The 20,420-nt window shown below is 35.5% G+C and overlaps 2 protein-coding genes across 2 annotated transcripts in view; one reads left to right on the top strand and one right to left on the bottom strand.

The window, feature by feature from the left end:
- Positions 1–1,703: 1,703 nt before the first annotated feature.
- On the top strand, positions 1,704–19,213 carry SCCPDH (saccharopine dehydrogenase (putative)). The gene is made up of 12 exons (XM_026669380.2): positions 1,704–2,015; positions 3,335–3,447; positions 5,796–5,876; positions 6,612–6,741; positions 8,962–9,011; positions 12,816–12,946; positions 13,380–13,497; positions 14,248–14,367; positions 14,458–14,514; positions 15,371–15,482; positions 16,347–16,428; positions 18,443–19,213. Exons 1-12 carry the CDS (start codon positions 1,829–1,831, stop codon positions 18,546–18,548), a joined length of 1,287 nt encoding a protein of 428 aa, XP_026525165.1. The 5' UTR covers positions 1,704–1,828; the 3' UTR covers positions 18,549–19,213.
- Positions 19,214–19,505: 292 nt separating this feature from the next.
- LOC113413264 (kinesin-like protein KIF28) overlaps positions 19,506–20,420 on the bottom strand; it is a 38,857-nt gene continuing 37,942 nt past the window's right edge. Inside the window, exon 23 of the mRNA XM_087967013.1 lies at positions 19,506–20,163. Within this exon, the coding sequence (XP_087823139.1) occupies positions 19,999–20,163 (165 nt within the window). The 3' untranslated portion in view covers positions 19,506–19,998. The remainder of the gene's footprint in view (positions 20,164–20,420) is intronic.

Genomic DNA, 20,420 nt, shown 5'->3' with positions numbered 1-20,420 from the left:
CAAACACAGGGACTGCTCTTTGCTACTTCTGTTTGAGCTATGGGCCTAAGCAGACCTTGACTGGAGCAATAAACACATCTTTGCCCCCCTCTGAAGCTTCCCTAGTAAGGAAGAGCAGTACAAATTATGTCCTTGTGAAAGCAGTGTAAACCTGTTAGAGTGATTGTTAGAGTTATTGTGATTATTGTTCAGCAATTAACAATGGTATATCTGGTAAGATCAGCCTTACTTGATAGCAATAGCACGTAGACTTACAGCTGTGTGAAAAAAGTCCTGCCTGCTTTACAGTTTACGGTTTATGACATTTTTTGGATAGGCCATTGATTTTATATTTTATGCTAACTGCTATGCAAATATTGTTGTTTAAATAAATACTGGTGGTTTTTAAGTGAAAAGCATAAGCTTTTTGCAATTTGGTGCTGTTTGAATGGGGATTGTGAATTTTCTTGCCTGCTTACAATGACTATGAAAACAGATTAACTGATGCATACCCAGTGGCATACGTGTTGCAATTACTAAGGCCAATGCTAGTGTTTTGTTAACATTTTTATTGTTTGTGGCCCTGAAAAGGTAACCAAACATGGTTACTAATATGAAATTGGTCAGCCCTTATTGCTTATCACCAGGCGGCATCACTTCGGCATAGACTGTATAAGCCTTTGCACATGATCTTTGGTGACAATGTGGTGCCAAGCTGCAATAATGGATTCAATCAGCCTGCTTGGTCTTTGGATGCTTCTTGCTTATTTCATAACCAATCTTGGCCCACAAGTTCTCAATTGGGTTCAAATCCGGCCAATCCAGGAGTCGAACACCATGCTTCTTCATCCACTGCTGGACGGACTTGGCTCGATGACAAGGAGTGTTGTCATCCTTGAAATAAAAGTCCTTCCCTACAAGTTGCTGAACTGAAGGAGGCATGGTCTTTCCAGGACTTCAACATACTGCTTGGAATTCATGATTCCCTGCACGATTTGTATCCGACCAATACCAGAAGCAGTGATACAGCCCCAGATCATCACGTGCAATGGATGCTTCAGACAGATTCAGGCAGTACGGTCTAAATTCTTCAGCTGGAAATCTTCTGACATACTTATTGCACTGATTCCCAGTCAAGTAGAAATTGCTCTTGTCACTGAAGATGACCTTGGCCCACTGTTCATTGGTCCACTTACCATTCCTGTAACCGTTCTTCCTGTTTTTAGCCTCCAGTTCTTGCTATCGATTCCAAAGGGCATGAACAATGGGAATTGTTCTTAGGAATGGACCTCACTCCGTTCCTAAGAGGTCTGTAAGGGGGCGTGCGTAAGCGCACCAGTGTACCGTCCTTGTCCTACTGTTCCCATTTATTCGTACTCATTTATTATGTATATGAAGTGCAATTTGACAGGCAAGCGCGCTTTGACCAGCTCTGGCAGCAACCAGCTTCGGCGGGCTCTCCTTAAAGGAGCAGTAAGTAAATGACTGGCTGCTTTTCCCTCGACAGAGGAACTTCGCGCGATTGTTCTATTTGAGAAGTTGAAACAACGGGCCACCGTGCACGGGCAGGGAGCGAGCCGACGACCGAGCTCGCCCCTGAGGCGGAGGAGGGTACAGCCCCGTCGGTTTGGAAAACAACAACCTACGCAGGGCGAGGCAACTGGGCTAGGGCCTTGTCACGTGAGCCGTCCAGGCCCGAAATTGTGGGCGGAGCCAATCCCCGCCCCCTTCGCCGCTTGGTTCTACAGCCGTCGAAGTGTGATTGTGCTGTCGCTCTGCGCCTCGTCCCGCTCTTCTTCTCCTCGGCGCTCCTTTGTCGGCCGGCCGCTCGCTTTGGTTTCCCGTTCCCATGGCTACCGAGCGGCCTTTCCAGCTGGTGGTGTTCGGGGCCTCGGGCTTCACGGGGCAGTACGTGGTCCAGGAGATAGCGCGAGTAGCCGCCGAGGATGAGCTGCGAGGCTCCTTGCGCTGGGCCGTGGCCGGGAGGTCTCGGGAGAAGCTGCAGGAGGTGGTCGAGAAGGCGGCCACCAAGTTGGGTGAGAGAAAGGAGGGCAGGTCGCGTTGCGGAGTGCGGGCCTTCCACTCGCCTCCGTCCCCAAACTCTGCAGTAAAAAAAAAAAAAAAAAAAAGAACTTCACGAGGCGTCCGCGCAGTTTCCTTGGCTGCAGTCGGAAAATCAATAACGCTGTGTCCGACGTTGACCTTAATATTGTGGTCCTGTGGGGCGGGGGGAGGCCAGGGGAGGGGAGAGAGAAGCCTTGGACTGCGTTTCCCAACGTTTCGGTTAGCGCGAGGTGTGCCATTTGGGTGGGGCACATCTGGAAGGGGAGAAAACCTTGTGTAAATGATTCCCTTCATCGCCGAGTTGAACCCTGGAGGCTTGGATTAAGAATGTTACAAGAGTTGCTGATTCGGATCGAAGTTTCATCAGATCAAACCGCTTGTCTGTCTCTCACGGTGCAATTGCACTTCGACTTATATACCGCTTCACGGTGTTTTACAGCCCCTTTCTAAGCGGTTTGCAATGCATCTACTTGGACTCAGCCTTCCACCCTTTCCGAGGTCGGTAAAATGAGGACCCAGATTGCTGGGGGCAATGTGCTGACAGAGAGGAGGGGGGACTGAGTTAGCACATTGCCACCCACAATCTGGGTCCTCATTTTACCGACCTCGGAAGGATGGATAGCTGAGTCCAAGTAGACGCAATAACTCACTTCTCTATCAGAACCAGTATTTTATTTATTCTTCTATTCTACCTTAATTGCCCTAACTGTCATTTAAAATCATATAAAGGGCGTGTCATTGTATTGCAGCTCATTGACCAAGAGTCTGGCATGCCTATCTCTATGCCTCCCATCCTGTTTGGGGCCAGGGAAATTGAGATTAAATTATCTGCATTGATTTAGGTGTAGCCAGAGAAGTTGTGCAATTTTATACTGCAATTTTATAATAATAACACTTTTATGGTGGTTTTGCTTTACAGCCTTTTTTACAACACTACAAGATCTTTGGAAGTCAGCAAGCTTTTTTCCAGAACTAGATTTGTTAGTGAAAAGAAATATTTTTTGCATTTTTGTCCTTGTGCATTATCTCTCTTTTATATAATACTTATTTTTTTTTCTAATGAGCTTTTGTAACAAGTGACTATCTTTCCACATGTTCACTTGCTTGTGTAGAGAAACCATATTTGGGAGATAGAGATGGATATAGAAGTAATATAATTTGTTTACTGAAAGCAATTGGAAAGCTAAATGTAAAAAATAGCTTTAATAAATAGTGATTGAGTAAATGGTGGATTGAATAAAAATAATTAAAGAGAGGTTTTCAGAATAACATGTCAATATTAAATTTGCAGGGAAAGCAGAACTGAAGTCAGAAATTGGCATAATTCTCTGTGATGTCAGCGATCCATCTTCTCTTGCTTCTATGGCTAAACAAACGAATATTGTTCTAAACTGTGTAGGCCCAGTAAGTGCTTTCTTCTAGTTATTTTTTATGAATAAATAAAAAGTGTGCTTGTCCCAAAGCAATTACTTAAAACATGACATTGTAAGATATTACCAGAAATCTATTTGATTTTTATGTTTTGTAATTAGTACATTTTTGTTATTTCTTTAGGAAGATTTTTATCTGTTAAAACAAAATGTTTCCTAATTAAATGCAAATTAAAGAGAAAATCCTATTTCTTAACACTGAAACCGAAATTCATAATATTAATTTTTATTCATCACTCTTCTATAATGTTAAGCACATTTTTAAAAAAACTTGTGCCGCAGTTGGTACCAGAAACAAATGGAAGTTAATAAATTGTTAATATCAAAACTAGTTTAATATACCTTATTTTATGCTAGAAAATGTAATTCTCAAGCAAATTTAAATCATTAAAGTATTATATTAAATGTGTTTAAGTATTGAATCTAGAGAAAGTTATCTCAATTCCAGATCTTCATATTTGCAAACTAGGAAATTATCAGGAGAAATGAAACATTCTGAGGCTGTTCTACAATAAACTACAAAAATACTAGACTGGATAGTATTTTATCATCAGTACATTACTCCATCCTTGATTGCCAAAACGAATATCATAATTCAATAGTAAGGCAACAATTTTGAAACAAGGTATCTCAAATGAGCTAATTTAAAGACTGTTTCCAAGTCCAGAACCCATGACTTCTGTGGAATTGAAATTTGGCAAATTTTATAAAATCTTTTATGACATAAAAAATACCATAAAGCACTTTATGTCAGGCTAAACCTAAGAATAACATGGAATAATTCATCTAGAGTTCAGTTCTTTATTTATTTACACATAGCAGGCAGAATCTTACCAGACTAAATCCTTCCTACTACTAGCCTGCAGATATACCCTGTGAGATTCTATGGAGTGGCCATCTTGTACTCTATTTCTGTCTTCTATCTAGCTCTGAGCTGGGCTGCCTCTTGTCTCCCTCCCCTTTCTGGAATGTGTGTCCCCCTTCCTGGGAAACTGCCATTTCACTGTAGTTCATCACCCCAGCTTTCCCTTCTGCGTGGACACCACCTCACATTTTATGATGTAAAATGTCAAAACATTTCTTGTGGTTGGTTCTGTGTTTTACTGTGCTATACAGTTCAACTTGAGCTATTTTCAAGGCAGATGTATCTCTGAATTTTTAAGAACTTTTCCAGTGAAGGCAACACATTAGATACTCTTCCATTGTTGAAGGCAGTGAGGCATCTGGTAAGGAAATATCTCTGAAACGATCACTCAAGGGCTCATGGATTGCATAGTATAGAAATAAAACTGGATGGGGCTTCAGCAGTTAAAGATGTCATAAATAACAAATCAGAAGAGTGATTTAGATAATTTTCCTAATCTGTATGTACAAAAGAGATCTGTTAAAACTTTGATGGTTCTATAACAAGAGGCAAAGTAAAAAGAAAACGAAAGAACTCTGTTAAAATGTTCGAAGTCAGAAAGAACAAAAAGAAACCAAATTCTAGGGCTTTATTTGATGGGACTAAAGACTAAGATCATAGGGAATAAGGGAAAAGAATATAAAGTTGATTTATTTGATCAAAAATGAAGAGATGTGTTATCTTCAATAATTATTGACTTTTCTAATTAGGGTTGAATGATGAGGTTTTAAGAATCTGTTTTCGGATACGATGTGTGATATGAGAAGAAATGTTTTAACTGTTGTACAGTTATTTATTTTTTCTGATAACATTTAATGGATTTTGATTTACTATAGTTGCATGTTAAAATTTTGAGGATTTTGTTATAGGTAAAGCTTGGGATCTAGAAGGAAAAGAAAGGATTATAAAGTGGGTTTTTGGATTAAGTTTATAATAGATATATTGATATTACTGGAAACCCTTAATGGATTTTTGCTGATTAGAATTGAATTATGAAGTTTTAAGACTTGTTTACAAATAAGGAATTAGATAGGATGAAGAATTTTTGTTGCTTTTAAAGATAATGTGATGAGTTATTAAAAAAATATACTTGTGTCAAAGGGGGATATTTTTTCTTTTTTTGTTTGCTATATTTAAATATTTTTAATATAAGTTACATTTTTTCTTTTTGTTTTAATTTTTTATAGTTTATATTCAGGTTTATATGTATAGCTGTAATCTCTAAATTATTATAAAATAAACCCAATTTTTATTCACATTTAATTTAATGTATTAGCTAAAACATAATTACATCATAACTTTGTTAAGATTCCTTTATTCCTTTATTCTTATTTTTTAAATGGAAACAAAACTTCAAACTAGGTCTAGTAAATTATTCCAGATTAATATAATTTATTAGTCTTTTTTCATTCTTGCAGTACCGTTTTTTTGGAGAACCTGCGGTAAAAGCTTGTGTTGAGAATGGCACAAACTGTATTGACATTAGTGGAGAACCGCAGGTATGTAAAATTAAGAAAATGAACCAGACTTTGAGGAATAATATTTGGATTAAGTCACAATCCCTTTTATCTTTACTCCTTATCTTAGTGCAGGATAATTATTTACTTCATATATCAAACTTTGTATTGGTGCTCTGCATACCATGTGATGCAGCATCCATGCAGGGTGGGTTTTTGTTTTTTTTTTTTTTGATGTCTTTGGTTTTCTCTCTACTCACATAAGAATCTCAGATTACTCATCTCTCATTTCCATAAATTAGCAGTGTGAATGGACATTGGTAGACAGGAATTGTGTTTAGGATAGTAAAAGTATTTTATTTATAATTATATTTTATACTACCTTTCCTCTGGGAGTCACAGAAAATACACAATTGGGATTTTTCTTCCTATTATTGTCACCATTTTATAAGGTAGGTTGGACTGAGAGATGGTAAATGGGTTTGCACCTGAGTTTTCTTAGTCCAGTTCCCAACAATATAACACACCATATTAGCTTTCTTGGGTGAACTTGTAAAATTCTATAAATCTGTGCTTAATATTAAACATAACCAATTTTAAATTTAACTGTAAAATACTGAATGGTTTTGATGGTTAATAACATTTAATAAAGATTTATAACTCTGCAAGATGACACAATAGCTAAGAAAGCAGTTTAAAAAAATGTTAAGAAATTTGTTATTTTTGCTTGAATGTTAGAAATGCATTGTTTTATATAATATTGCATTTTTATTTTAGTATCTGGAAGGAATGTATCTACATTATAATAGCAAAGCTGAAGAAAAAGGGGTATATATTGTTGGAAGCTGTGGTTTTGATTCTATTCCAGCAGATATGGGAGTGTTGTTCACCAAAAACAGCTTAAAAGGTGATTTTTATGTTTGATTGATCTTTTGATAAATGCTAGGGGAAGTACAGTAGCTACTTTATTCATATGTTTAAAGATATTAGATTAGTTCATGGTGAAATGATAGCCTGTATTCTAAAAATAATCTGTTCATTAATTATTTAAACCTGTCCCACCCTTCTCCATCTCTTTAGCACACAGTCCTTTAGATAAGCTTTCATTGATCAAATAAAAATCAAACCCTGTATGTAAACAAAACCATATAAATGTATGTAAACAAAACCATATAAATGTATGTAAACAAAACCATATAATAAAATAAAAGGGAATAGAGGAGAAAAAAGTAATCAGTTCTGAAAGTTAAATAATGTTAAAAATAAATAACAGTTCAGAGAAAGAAAATTTCTGATGGAAGATCTGACCAAATATCTGGCAGTCTTGCTTCCCACACATCTCTCTCTTGTTGAAACCTAGCTGTGAAATTGAGGGAGAGACCTCCCCCAATTCCAATCTTTCAACAAAGTCAGTGGAATGCCTCTATTTCTAATTTCTTCTGCAGTAATTACACTGCTTACATGCACACCATTACACTTCATTCATTCTAAACACTGCGCTTAAAGTAAGTTATTTACTTATTTCATTTGTGCTATGCTTTTTATTCTGACAAGTACTTGATGATATAGATAACAAAATATGAAAGCAGAATATAAAAAGCTAATTAAACTCCTGATAAAGAAGACATTTCTTTACAGATTTTGTAAATATTGAGAGAGGGGACCAATATAATTCTTTTAAGAAGTTTTAACTACAGCCTGGGAGCTACATGCAAAAAGATGGCCTCTGACAATGGAGACAGTGTCAAAATATCAATAGGAAAAGTTTCATAAAAAGAGAGGCAGATGCATATGTAGTTCTAGGACTTATTTATGTGCCAGTACCTTCAGTTATATTTCATTTGTAATTAGTAGATAACAGGTATTTCCTAAATACAACCCTCATTTGGTTTCTGTACCTTATACAAATTTACCACATTTTGAATCAGTTGCATTTTTTGCATAATTTTCATGCAGAGATTCAATTGTGTTTCGTTTAGAGATTCAATTATGATTCAACACAATTGAATTGTATTGTTCTCCTCAAGATAGGGTGTAATCAAGATGTGGATAAACATCAAATCTATCCAGCTCAGAAAGGATATCAACTGGCAGACTAAGCATAATAAAGTAAAGTCACTCCTTACTGCAGCTGTCTGCACATCTGGTGGTGTTTGAAAATCAAAGAAAATATATAGACTATGAACCTGGTTTTGGGGAGAATGGAATCCCTTTCACAATTGGTTGAACCTCAGTTCCCAATTCAGGTTTCTATTTCTAATAGCAGTTCAGTTATTTTTTGCTTCATTTTCAATTTGTTTTTCCTCATTTATTCCATTATCAAATTTAGACTTTGTTCAAGGGTATCAATTCTTCCTTAAAATTGATGGTGTTTCAAAAGTTGGATTATCTTCCTCAGATTCACATCAGTGTTGAACAACATGACAGACAATATGAAAGTATCCTGAGGGACAATAGAGGTCAGTGGCCTAGGTATTGAAGAATAGTCCCCCAACATCAGCTCCCTTATATGGCACAACAGGGAGGAACACATCTTCTGCTAAAGAACTGTGTCTCATAGACTTGATTCCACTAGAAGGTTTAGAAAGCTACCATGGTCCCTATCTAATTTCCAGACTTTCCAATACATAGGAAAATGTTGTAAACCAGAAAGGCATACCTTATGTTCCTAAATTGACTGGAACAGCAATAGCCAAGTGTTGTGGGAAGATCACAGAGATAGTCTTTCTCTTGAATTTTTCAGTGAGCTGCTCAGGTGAAACCAGGATCTATTACACCCTTCTTCACTCATGGCCAAGAACCTGAAGTAAATCTGATTTGCAACCTGTTCAATCTTGGAGCACTTTGCGGCTGAAGTTGTATATTTCAGTGTGTCGAGTAGAAATTGAAATCCTGGTGTCTATATTAAAGGAAACAAGTGAAATGAACATATTTGCTTTCTTTCTCTTTGCAAAAGTCATTATGTGCCTCAATTAAAACAGATATGTTGTTGAATGTATGAAATGTGTAAAAAACTTACCAATACTGTATGCCAATTATCCAACAATAATAAACATTAACAAACTGTTGTTGAATTGACATTTTTTTTACAATATTAACTGTTCTTTACTATCACCTTTCTTTAAAGGTACCTTAACTGCAATTGAAAGTTTTTTGACTGTAAAATCGGGACCAGAGGTTGGTTAATTTCTTTTTTTTCCCCTCTAAGTTTGTTGTGGGCAATTGCTAAATTATAAAAACTATAGCATGAAGCTGAATATGACTATTAGTATATTTTAACTATTGACAGATTCTTACTTATTTGTTTCATTTATTTTTTGCCTCAATCTAATAAAACTGAGCAGTTCACAGCAAGATATAATACTGATAATTTTGAAACATTCACAGGACATTATATATAAAAACAAAAGCAGTACCAGCAATCAGCAAAATAGCAAAAATATCTCTTAATGCTTGTTCTGATCTAATTAATTGTTTTCATGCACTTTCTGCTATGGCTACACTGTTCACAAATAATATATGGTATTGAGTACATTTTATATTTATTTGTTTATTTCTTTTCTGCTGTATTCCAAATGGCTGCAGCAATATAAACAGCTCCTTAAAATGTATTATATATGAAATAAAATATTACCATTGACAAAAAAAGCTTGTAAAATTTATCTAAATAAAACAATTAACAATAGAAACAAATGCAATTATAGAGCATCTCTATCCAGGAAAACAGATCCCTAAATAAAAAAAAATTCTGACTACCCATAAAGAATTTTGAAAAAGGAAGGAAAACTAGACATTTTCCAGAGGGATCTTTTAATACTATTTTCATCAGTTCTCTCAATTTCTGACCTTGTTGCTCTATGAATAAATGTAATGCTCATGTTCACAAATTATGGATTATGTGACCCTTTCTCAAGTCTCTGTAACAAAATAATTAAGCAAGAAGAAAGTAAAAAATGGCTGAATGTAAACACATAGCTTTTTATTTATTTTATTTGATTTGTCAATCGCTTACAAAATTATAAGTATAAACATGACTAAAAATATAGAAAACAGGTACAATTAAATGGGGACAATAGGACAGGGACGGGAGGCACGATGGTGTACTTATGCATGCCCCTTAAATACTATACATTAATATTTCAATCAGTTTTGGTATATATATTTTTGTGTGTATGTTGTGTGTATTCATGGTTGGGTTAATTGTGTGTGTATGTATGTATATGTATATGTGTGTATGTATGTATGTATGTAAGTTTTCGCAGGTACTTACATGTATGGTATTCAGCTTTGTTCAGGTATTTTCCCACGTCATTGTAGTTGTGCTTTTAAAGTTGTAGCAACGTTTCGCAAAATCTCATCTGCCATCATCAGGCTTCTGTGTGTGTGTGTGTGTGTGTGTGTGTGTGTGTGTGTGTGTGTATGTGTATGTTTTCTTAAGTTTTCACGGTACTTGTATGGCATTGCTTTGTTCGGTATTTTCCACGTCATAGTAGTTGTGCTTTTAAAGTTGTAGCGACGTTTCGGCAGAATCTCATCTGCCATCATCAGGCTTCTGTATAGTGTTCATCTGTGAGTCAGGCTTTTACAGGTCATAGCATCAACTTCAATGGCACCAAAACCCTAGCCACTATAGAAAACCCCAGCCACAGAATCATCAGAGAAGCCATAGAGATTGAAAAAAGACCAGAAAGCATGAACAGAAGAGATGATTCCACCAGACTGTCAATCATTTGGAAGCCTGCACTCACAAACAAAAAAATCTCCACACCACAAGCCAGGCAAACACCTGGGCACAAACAGATCCCCCCTGATACCTCCAGCTCAAACACACCCCAACCAGGCACCCAGATGAAACCTAGCTTCCTAACTAATGATAGCCGTCCATTTACCAGGAGCCAAGCTGCACTAAAGGCCTCCAATAAAGTAACACAATGTTGCCAGCCAATCAAGATACAAAAAGAGCCAAAAAAAACCAGACAGAAGATATTAGAAACACCAATCAAGCAGAACACAGCAAACTCCAAGACCAATAAACACAGACCAAGACTCTCAACCAATCAGGATGAAGAAAAAAACCATTCTGGCACAGCAATAGGCTGCCCCAAATTCAAATCTGAAACCACTGTAAAAGCCTGACTCACAGATGAACACTATACAGAAGCCTGATGATTGCAGATGAGATTCTGCTGAAACGTCGCTACAACTTTAAAAGAACAACTACAATGACATGGGAAAATACCCGAACAAAGCCGAATGCCATATATATATTCTGAGGTTCTCATGGGTATTTGTATGTGGATCTTTAGTTGTTCGGGTTTTCTCCTCGCGTAAGATTGGAAGTATCTAGGCAACGTTTGATGAAGTCTCATTCATCATCTTCAGGCTTGTGTCTTCAGCTCTGTGCTTCTCAAGCTCACATCACTCTGAGAAGCACAGAGCTGAAGACACAAGCCTGAAGATGATGAATGAGACTTCATCGAAACGTTGCCTAGATACTTCCAATCTTACGGGGAGAAACCCGAATAACAAAGATCCATATATATATATATATATATATATATATATATATATATATATATATATATATATATATATATATATATATATATATATATATTTGTTTTCTGAGGTTCTCGTGGTATTTGTATGTGGATCTTTGGTTGCACTGGCACTAAGCGAAAGCACCAGCCTGAAGATGGCGAGTGGGACCTCGCCAAACGTATACTTTGATCTCCATATATATATATATATATATATATATATATATATATATATATATATATATATATATATATATATATATATATATATATATCTTTGGTTATTTGGGTTTTCTCCCACGTAAAATTGGAAGTATTTTGGCGACGTTTCAATGAAGTCTCATTCATCATCTTCAGGCTTGTGTCTTCGGCTTTGTGCTTCTCGGAGTAATGTGAGCTTGCAGCTGCTTCTTCCTTTTAACTGCTAGTGTGGGTGTGACTTGATTGGGTGGGGGCTTGGCTGTGTTCTGATTGAGAACACCCCCCCACCCAGTCAGATTAGAAAACACCCCCACCCAGACGAACACAATACAGAAGCCTGATGATGGCAGATGAGATTCTGCCGAAACGTTGCCACAACTTTAAAAGCACAACTATAATGACGTGGGAAAATACCTGAACAAAGCTGAATACCATACATGTAATCGAAAACTTAAGAATAATATATATATATATATATTGTTTTCCACGCATTAGTTGTTCTTTGTTTACAACGTTCAGCAGAATCTCATCTGCCATCATCAGGCTTCTGTAGTGTCCCTGTGAGTCAGACTTTTACAGTGGTTTCAGATTCAGACACCAATCAAGCAGAACACAGCAAACTCCGAGACCAATAAACACAGACCAAGACTCCCAACCAATCAGGATGAAGAAAAACCATTCTGGCACAGCAATAGGCTGCCCCAAATTCAAATCTGAAACCACTGTAAAAGTCTGACTCACAGACGGACACATACAGAAGCCTGATGATGGCAGATGAGATTCTGCTGAAACGTAAACTTTAAAAGAACAACTACAATGACGTGGGAAAATACCCAACCAAGCCGAACACCATATATATATTTGTTTTCTGAGGTTCTCGCGGTATTTGTATGTGATCTTTTATATTCATATATATATGGGTGCTGGCTGGCTGCTGCAGCCTCTGATTGGTTGATGGAGTGATGTCATCAACTCCATCACCAATCAAGAGGCTGCAGCACAGCCAACCAGCCCCACACCATCCCCACCACTTGTATATAGAGAGATGGCAGCTCCGGTCACACACTGCGCACTGGCACTACCGAAGCACCAGCCTGAAGATGGCGAGTGGATCCAAACGTTGCCTAGATACTGAATCTTACGCGAGAAACAATAACAAAGATCCTATATATATATATATATATATATATATATATATATATATATATATATATATATATATATATTGCTATTTTAACAGGGTGCCTGTATTCATGATGGAACCTGGAAATCGGCTGTATATGGCTTGGCAGATCAAGACAACTTGAAGAAAATTAGAAAACAAATTGGACATAAACCACTTCCAGTATTTGGAGCAAAACTCAAAAGAAGGTATAGAAAATATATGTCTTTTAGAGTTTTAAGTTGCAAATATGTTCACTTTTTTTTTAAGTAAAGGGAAGAAAATGACATTTTTAAATAATTTTGATCTGTAATCTGTTATTCAAGGCCTTTCCTGAAACAAAATGTGGTATTGGAAGTTATCACTAAAAAGTGAACAATTGTCTAGACTGGAGGTACTATATTTTGCAGTCCAGATAGTGATTTTCCACTATTCCCCAAAATTGCAAATCTATTTTGCAATTATACTTACCCAAAATACAAAAACAAACTGAAGATGTTAATATCCACCTATTAATATCATTGGACTATCATCCTTGAAAAAAACCCACTGCCTATCACTACTGTAAATATTCTTTTTTTTTTAGTGGAAATCCAAGTTATGTTTGTCATGCTTCATTCATCTTCTCTTCATCTTTTTTAGAGGTACAGTATTTTACAGTAATGAATTCAAACAGTATTCCATTCCATTCATGGGATCAGATGCCTCTGTAGTAAAGCGAACTCAGCGGTATTTGCATTCACATTTGCAGGAAACACCTGTAAGTTTATTTAATATGTTATAATGTTAGTTTTGTTTCTTTTTAACAAAGGTGTACAAGCTTCCATCTTTCATGTAAGCTGTCCATCAGTGATGTTTTTACTTTTTAATAATAAACCTTTGTCCGTATCTTGTTAAATTTTAAAAATCTGTATGTAGGGATTCACTATCTAAGTTATTCTTCAGAAGAGGCAAAATTTCCACCTGCTCCTCTTTAGCCAAAATTAAACTTTCAGGCATGAGTCCTTATTTGTAAGACCATGTTCAAACAAATAATAATTGCTCAGACTTATACTTCAAATTATTTCTTAAATGGCAAATAGGAGGAAGAATATAATCGTTTCTCTTATAAAAATGTCATGGTATTCCATTGGGATCCTTGATTACCTTCTAATGTTTTGTCTGTAGGCTGGCCATCCTTTAATTTCAAGGATTTCAGAATACGTTTCCTTTATATTGTCTTTAGAAAAGTACATTACTATGTCTTCTTATTGCTTTGACCACAGATATGTTACTAATACTGTGTATGTGACAATGTAGACCCAGTATTAGAAGTGTTTTCTTCTGTCTGCAGCTGTTTTAACAATGTCCTGATTAAGAATAGTTAGTCTATTTCCTAGATTAACTGTTTAAATAACTTTGGCTTGTTTATGAATAAATTCTGGGTCTTGATTTTGTTTTACTCAGAATTCATTTAAATGTTTCATGGAAATGGATACTAAACTTGATATCACTGGCCTCTCCTATTCAGGTGCAGTATGCTGCTTACACCACCGTGGGTGGCCTCACGTCTGTCATAAAGCTAATGTTTGCTGGTCTTTTATTTTTAATGCTTGTGAAATTCAACTTTGGAAGAAAGCTCCTGCTAAAAGTAGGATTTCTTTTAAATAGTTTTGAAATTTGACAAATTTTGTCAATTGTTCAATTATTCTGAATCTTACTATAAAACTGCTTTCTTCAGTATCCTGAATTCTTTTCTGGAGGACATTTTACAAAAGATGGGCCAACAGAAAAACAGGTAATTTTTACTTTTGTTCTTACAAAAATATATATTGGAATTATTGTTTTCTGCGATATTACTAACTGAATCCTTATCTACACTTTATGCAGTAAAAGAGGTCGCATCTTTATTATTCTATTTTTACTCTGATATCTTAACATGAGACTGTTATATGTACTGGATCAAACACATGTTCTGCTCTATAGCCTATATTAGAAAATGTTTTAATCCTATACATGGATTATGCATTTTAGTTCTAAAAATGCAGACTAAATATCTCAAGGTTCTGTAAACAAATTGAGTGAACAATGACAAATGTTCCGTTTGGGAATGCTAGGATACATTAATAGTGTTGAAGTCCAATAGGCAAACTTAACTTATTTCACCACTGATTGTTTTATTCAGATTTGCATTGGATATGTTCAGGTTTGCTGTATTGTATCAGAAAGCACATCTGAATGTTGAATAAAAAAGGCAATATGTAATCCTCCTGTAAACATAAATCTTGTCTATATGTTGTATTATTTATATACATAGCATCTCAGGATTTCAGTCTGTGCAAAAATTCTTTGGCTGATCAGTAAGAAATAAATCACAGTACTATTTTCTCTTAGCATAGCATGCATATCTTTGAATCTAGTTTGCTGTGTTAGAAATACTAACCCATAACTAAGTTTTTCTCTTACCTTAAGGTTACATATACATTGTTCTTTCAAATCAGATTAGAAATAAAAATCATTGTAACATAATTTGATTTCATTTCCAAAATGGATATAAATTAGGATGCAGGGTAATTGTATAGATGTATGCTTGATGTACACTGAGATGCTTTCTGGTGATATAATACTGTTTATTTCTTATTTTTGAATGACAGATGGAAGAATCATCTTTTGAAATGACCTTTCTTGGAGAGGGATATAGCACAGGACAAAATCCAGAGGAGGGCAAACCTGATGTTAAAATCTGCACTCAAGTGAGGGGACCAGGTAATATTGGAGCAAAATTAATATTATTAATTATAAAATACAATTCATCTGGCATTAAATATACAAGTAACAGTTCCACATGGTTGTGCGGGTAGTGATGTCTGAAAGTATGTCAGACTGACAAAAGCAGTATCATAGCATTGCAGTGCACAGCCTGCCCTTTTTTACATGCATTGTAATTGTAGATGTGCACCCAAAAGGGGTGGAGTTTGTGATACAATAGTAATTACTAGTAATTAATAGTAATTACAATACTAATACTTTCGTTTTGGATGAATGTAGCAGGATTCTGTGGTTGCTGCATGTGAAGGAGTTCTATCAGATAAAACAACAAAATTCCTCTTGAATGTTTATTTAGAGAACGATTGTCACCAGAACTATTATATTTTTATTTTCATACACAGTACACACAAATGTGTTAATTGCTTTTTCCTTTTGTTATTGTGTCCAATGGTTAACTCTGAACTGTGGTGGCACAATGGTTAGAATGCAGTATTGCAGGCTACTTCTGCCGACTGCCAGCAGTTTGGTAGTTTGAGTCTCACCAGCTCAAGGTTGACTCAGCCTTCCAGCCTTCCAAGGTCAGTAAAATGAGAACACACATTATTGAGGGCAATATGCTGACTTTGTTAACCGCTGTAAAGGGCTATAAAGCACTGTGAAGTGGTATGTAAGTGGTATTGGTTCTCTTGACTTTCCTTCTCTCTCCAAATTCTTGTACGCTCTCCCTGTCCTTATTGGCATTCAAATAAAGCAACTACTGTATCTACTGTATTTCTACTTAATCACAGTGGTTTCATTTTCCATCTTCATCTCAAATTGTTCTGAAGTGATGAGTGTAATGATATATCTTTTTCTTTACAGAGGCTGGTTATGTTACTACACCTATAGCAATGGTACAGGCTGCTGTGGCGCTTCTTAAGGACAAGAATTCTCTTCCCAAAAAGTGAGTGTTTATCTTCTAATCATGAAATGTCTACCTTATTTTGCATCCCATGGTTACTAGATGAAAATAATCACCAGAGAAATTTCGCAATATTGCTGGTGTCAGTTTTTTCAAAGAGGTTGAGTGAAATATACAGATAGTCTTCGACTTACGACCACACTTGAGCCCAAAATATCTGTTGTTGTGAGACATTTGTTAAGCGAATTTAGCTCCATTTTAGGACCTTTATTTGCCACAGTTGTTAAGTGAAACACTGCAGTTAATAAGTTGGTAACATGATTGTTAAATGAATCTGGTTTCCCCATTGATTTTGCTTGTCAAAGGATTGCAAAAGGTGATCACATGTGACCTTGGGACATAGCAACAGTCATAAGTATCAACCAGTTGCCAAGGATCTGAATTTGAATTACATGATCATGGGGATGCTGCAAAGGTCTACCTGCATGTAAGGATAAGAAACTAAATGCCAAAATGCTATTGGCAGAACATACAGTTCTGTGCTATAGTAACTCTTTCTCCCATTTTATAAACCCTCATTATCCACATATTTTGAGCTATTTATAGAAAGCTGGCAGTGAGGAAAAAACATTAGAAGCAATACACTACAAGCAGTCCTCGACCTACAACCACATTGAGTCCAAATTTTTTGTTGCTAAGCAAGGCAATTGTTAAGTGAGTCACACTCCATTTTTTGACATTTTTGCCATGATTGTTAAGCAAATCACTTCAATTAAATGAATCATGTATTCGGTAAGCAAATCTGATTTCTCCCATTGATTTAGCTTGTTAGAAACTCCCTAGGAAGGTTGTAAATGACCATTCCAGGTCCCCCAGGATATTGCAACCATCCTAAATACTTTGCATTTACCAAGCACCCAAATTTTGATCACGTGATTGGGAGGGTACTGCAATGGTTGCAAGTGTGAGAACTGATCATAAGTCACTTTTTTCAGTGTGTGGTAATTTCAGTCACTAAATGAATGATTGTAATTTAAGGACTACCTATATAAGGAGTTTGATTAATTTTATCTTAATGTTCAATTGTATGATATTTGGGCAAGGGAAACTCACTACATTTTTACAGGATCTTGCGAAGTACAGTTCTTGTAACAAGTGGTAAAATAATCTGTATAAAAACTCTTTAAACTCTGTTTTGTATGCCATCCAAACTTGGTTTGTGAATAAGAGTATAATCATATTACTCTTTGAATAGTTACTAATACTTTTGGTTTGTGAATAAGAGAATAATCATATTACTCTTTGAATAGTTACTAATACTTAGTTGGAAAAGAATGTTACCAGTTTGTTCAAATCTGCTTATCATGTTTATGATTTGAACTGCAGTCTTATGTATCTGGATATGTTTTATTGAATTCAGTAAATTTACTATTGTGTAATCATATCTAGGGTTGCGCTGTCTATTGCATTAGTTACCCCACAGTTATTTCATGTATCCAATTTATAAAATCACTGGTATGTTTTTTTCTTTTTCTTTTTTTTAATTACAAACTATTCTCATTAAGATTTTGGGGTTATGTCAGAAGAATACCCCAACTGTAACCCCCAAATTGGAACATCATTCCCCCAGAGATTAGAATGGCCCCCTCTCTAATACTCTTCCGGATGGCACTGAAGACCTGGTTCTGCCAGTGGGCCTAGGGAACCCAGAGTGGGATGGAGCCCATCAAATGGCTCGTGTGATCTGCTGTCATCAGGGCGGGGGGTGGGAATTGGGGGTGGTTTTTTTTTTCTTTCAGATTTTGTTATATTGTACTTTAATTAATTTATTTTATTCTTTTTTGTTAGTTTTTATTGTTTTTATTTTAAATATGGTTTTATATTCTATAAGCTGTCTTGAGTCGCCATAGGCAATATAAATTAAATAAATAAAATAAAATAAAATAAATACATAAATAGCATTAATATTGGAATTTGCAGTAATATGGTTTGTTGTAAAAATGTAGGCTTCCTTGTATTTGTGTGTTGCTAACACAAATGTGACTTGTTTTTACAGAGGTGGTGTCTATTCTCCTGGGGCTGTGTTCTATAATACAAAACTTGTGGAGAGACTGAACAAGCATGGAATTGAATTCTCTGTCATAAGCAAGCCTGAAGCCTGAAAAGAAAACCCAGATACAATATGACCAGCAACTGTGTGTGTGTGTGCTCACGCACATTCGAAATGAAATAATAAAGTTGATAAAATTAATATATATAGTGTAAAGATACTATTGCTTGAATGGTTCACATGAGAGTTAGGAAGATGGACTTATTAGTATTGGAAATAGGTATCAACTGCCATTAACTAATTAGCAATGGTTAATCTATTCTAACAGAATGACTCATAGAGCCCTCTTGCTTTTTAGAAACAAACCCAATATTTGTTAAATTTAACTCTGATCCATTTCATTTTTAATCAGTAACGATACTTTTTCCTATTTGATTTTTGAAAGTTATTGCAGATTAAATTGTGAAAACCGTGTCAACTGATCAAATATTGAAGGTGGGAATAAATTCCATTGACATCTTGTTTCTGACTAACAGAATAAAGTAATTGTCCTTAGCTTAGGTCTTATTGAGTCCAGTCATTTGGTATTTTTCTATATTTGATTGTTTGCTATAGCATTATGAAAGCATTTAACCTGTTAAGTTAAACTTCATATCTTAAGTATACATTCCAGCTGAAACATACCTGAGTATCTGGCATTTTAAAGAACTTAATCTCATACTTAGTTGCTGTTATTTTCTTTGTTATTTTTCAATGCAATAAAAGGATTGAAAAATCTGTTTTCAGTTTCATAAATATTTAAAGCATAATTCAGCTATAGTACTGTATAAGAATTAGATGATCCAATAGGTCAAGAATGTGGTATATTTCATCCTGCTATTTTAGATAGTATGATGGAAAATGTAATCTAATTTCTTTATTAGCTCAAATTAAAAGCAAGATTATGAATCCTTATATTTAATGCTGAAGGCCTTTTTTTACATCCGGTACAGAAATGGGATGTTCTGGAACTGCTTATGTTTATTCACAATTTAGGAGGCAATAAGATCAACAACATAAACTACATGGATATATAGAAATCTAAACTTTTATTATGACTTGTGGTACTGATAGAGAACTAAGAAAGTTTCATTCCAATAAAAGAGAAAGCTGAAACGAGCAAAAAACCTTACGAGAAAACCACATCCCCGCCAATACTGGCAGGGCAAACTATTGAATATAAACTGAGCAAACCCCACACTCACATGCACTGATGATGCCACCTAGTTGGGTAATGAAATGTCTGCAAGCAGACACCCAAGTTCAGAGAGCATTAAGAACTCCATAAGTCTCATGTTTGGAAAGGAAAGTTCATAATTAGCAACAGTAACAAAAGCTTTCTTATTACTCTGTTGTTGGGAAGAGTTGAAGATGATACACAGTACTATCCCTATTACAATGAATAATGAATTCCGGTATATTTCCTTCTTTGTTGTGAAGAAATTCAAAAGCAGCTGACATATAATGATATATGTAAGTACTGATTTAATTTCCAATTCACATATTTTCTTGGTAAACCACATTCACTTAATGCCTTGCTGTAACCTAGCCTCTCGCTTCTTCTTAACTATTAAGGCAACATCATTTTTCAATTTACTTATACTTGACTCAAGTTGTTCTCCAAAATCCTTCAACAAGTGTGATTGTCTCTCAGTAAAAAGTCGAAGTAGTTGGATGTTATCTTCATCCTAAAAATAAAATAAATAGCATTCTTTCCTGCAATATTGTATAGTATAAAAATGTTTTAAGTTACAGTGTGGTTCATAATACCTGTCAAGAAAATGGGAACTTTGATATGGAAACAACAAACAGGCAGCCTATAGAACAAAGCTATTTCAATAAGGTATTTTAAATAATTACTGTTGGTATTTATCTCATTACTCTCCAACAATTTTGATTTAGAATAGACTAGTATTTCTAGTGTCCTAAATTTGAATAGCAAGAG

Source organism: Notechis scutatus, chromosome 1 (assembly GCF_049901735.1).
Source record: "Notechis scutatus isolate UNSWTSFEM ecotype Mainland chromosome 1, rNotScu1.2, whole genome shotgun sequence".
Taxonomy (NCBI): Eukaryota; Metazoa; Chordata; class Lepidosauria; order Squamata; family Elapidae; genus Notechis; species Notechis scutatus.
Note: the sequence above shows the minus strand (reverse complement) of the source record. Positions and strands in the feature narration are given on the sequence as shown.

Coding starts and splice junctions, on each gene's coding strand:
- SCCPDH (XM_026669380.2), top strand. CDS start 1,829: ATGGCTACCGAGCGGCCTTTCCAGCTGGTGGTGTTCGGGGCCTCGGGC. Junction 2,016..3,334: donor GAAGGCGGCCACCAAGTTGG/GTGAGAGAAAGG, acceptor TTAAATTTGCAG/GGAAAGCAGAACTGAAGTCA. Junction 13,498..14,247: donor CACATTTGCAGGAAACACCT/GTAAGTTTATTT, acceptor TCTCCTATTCAG/GTGCAGTATGCTGCTTACAC.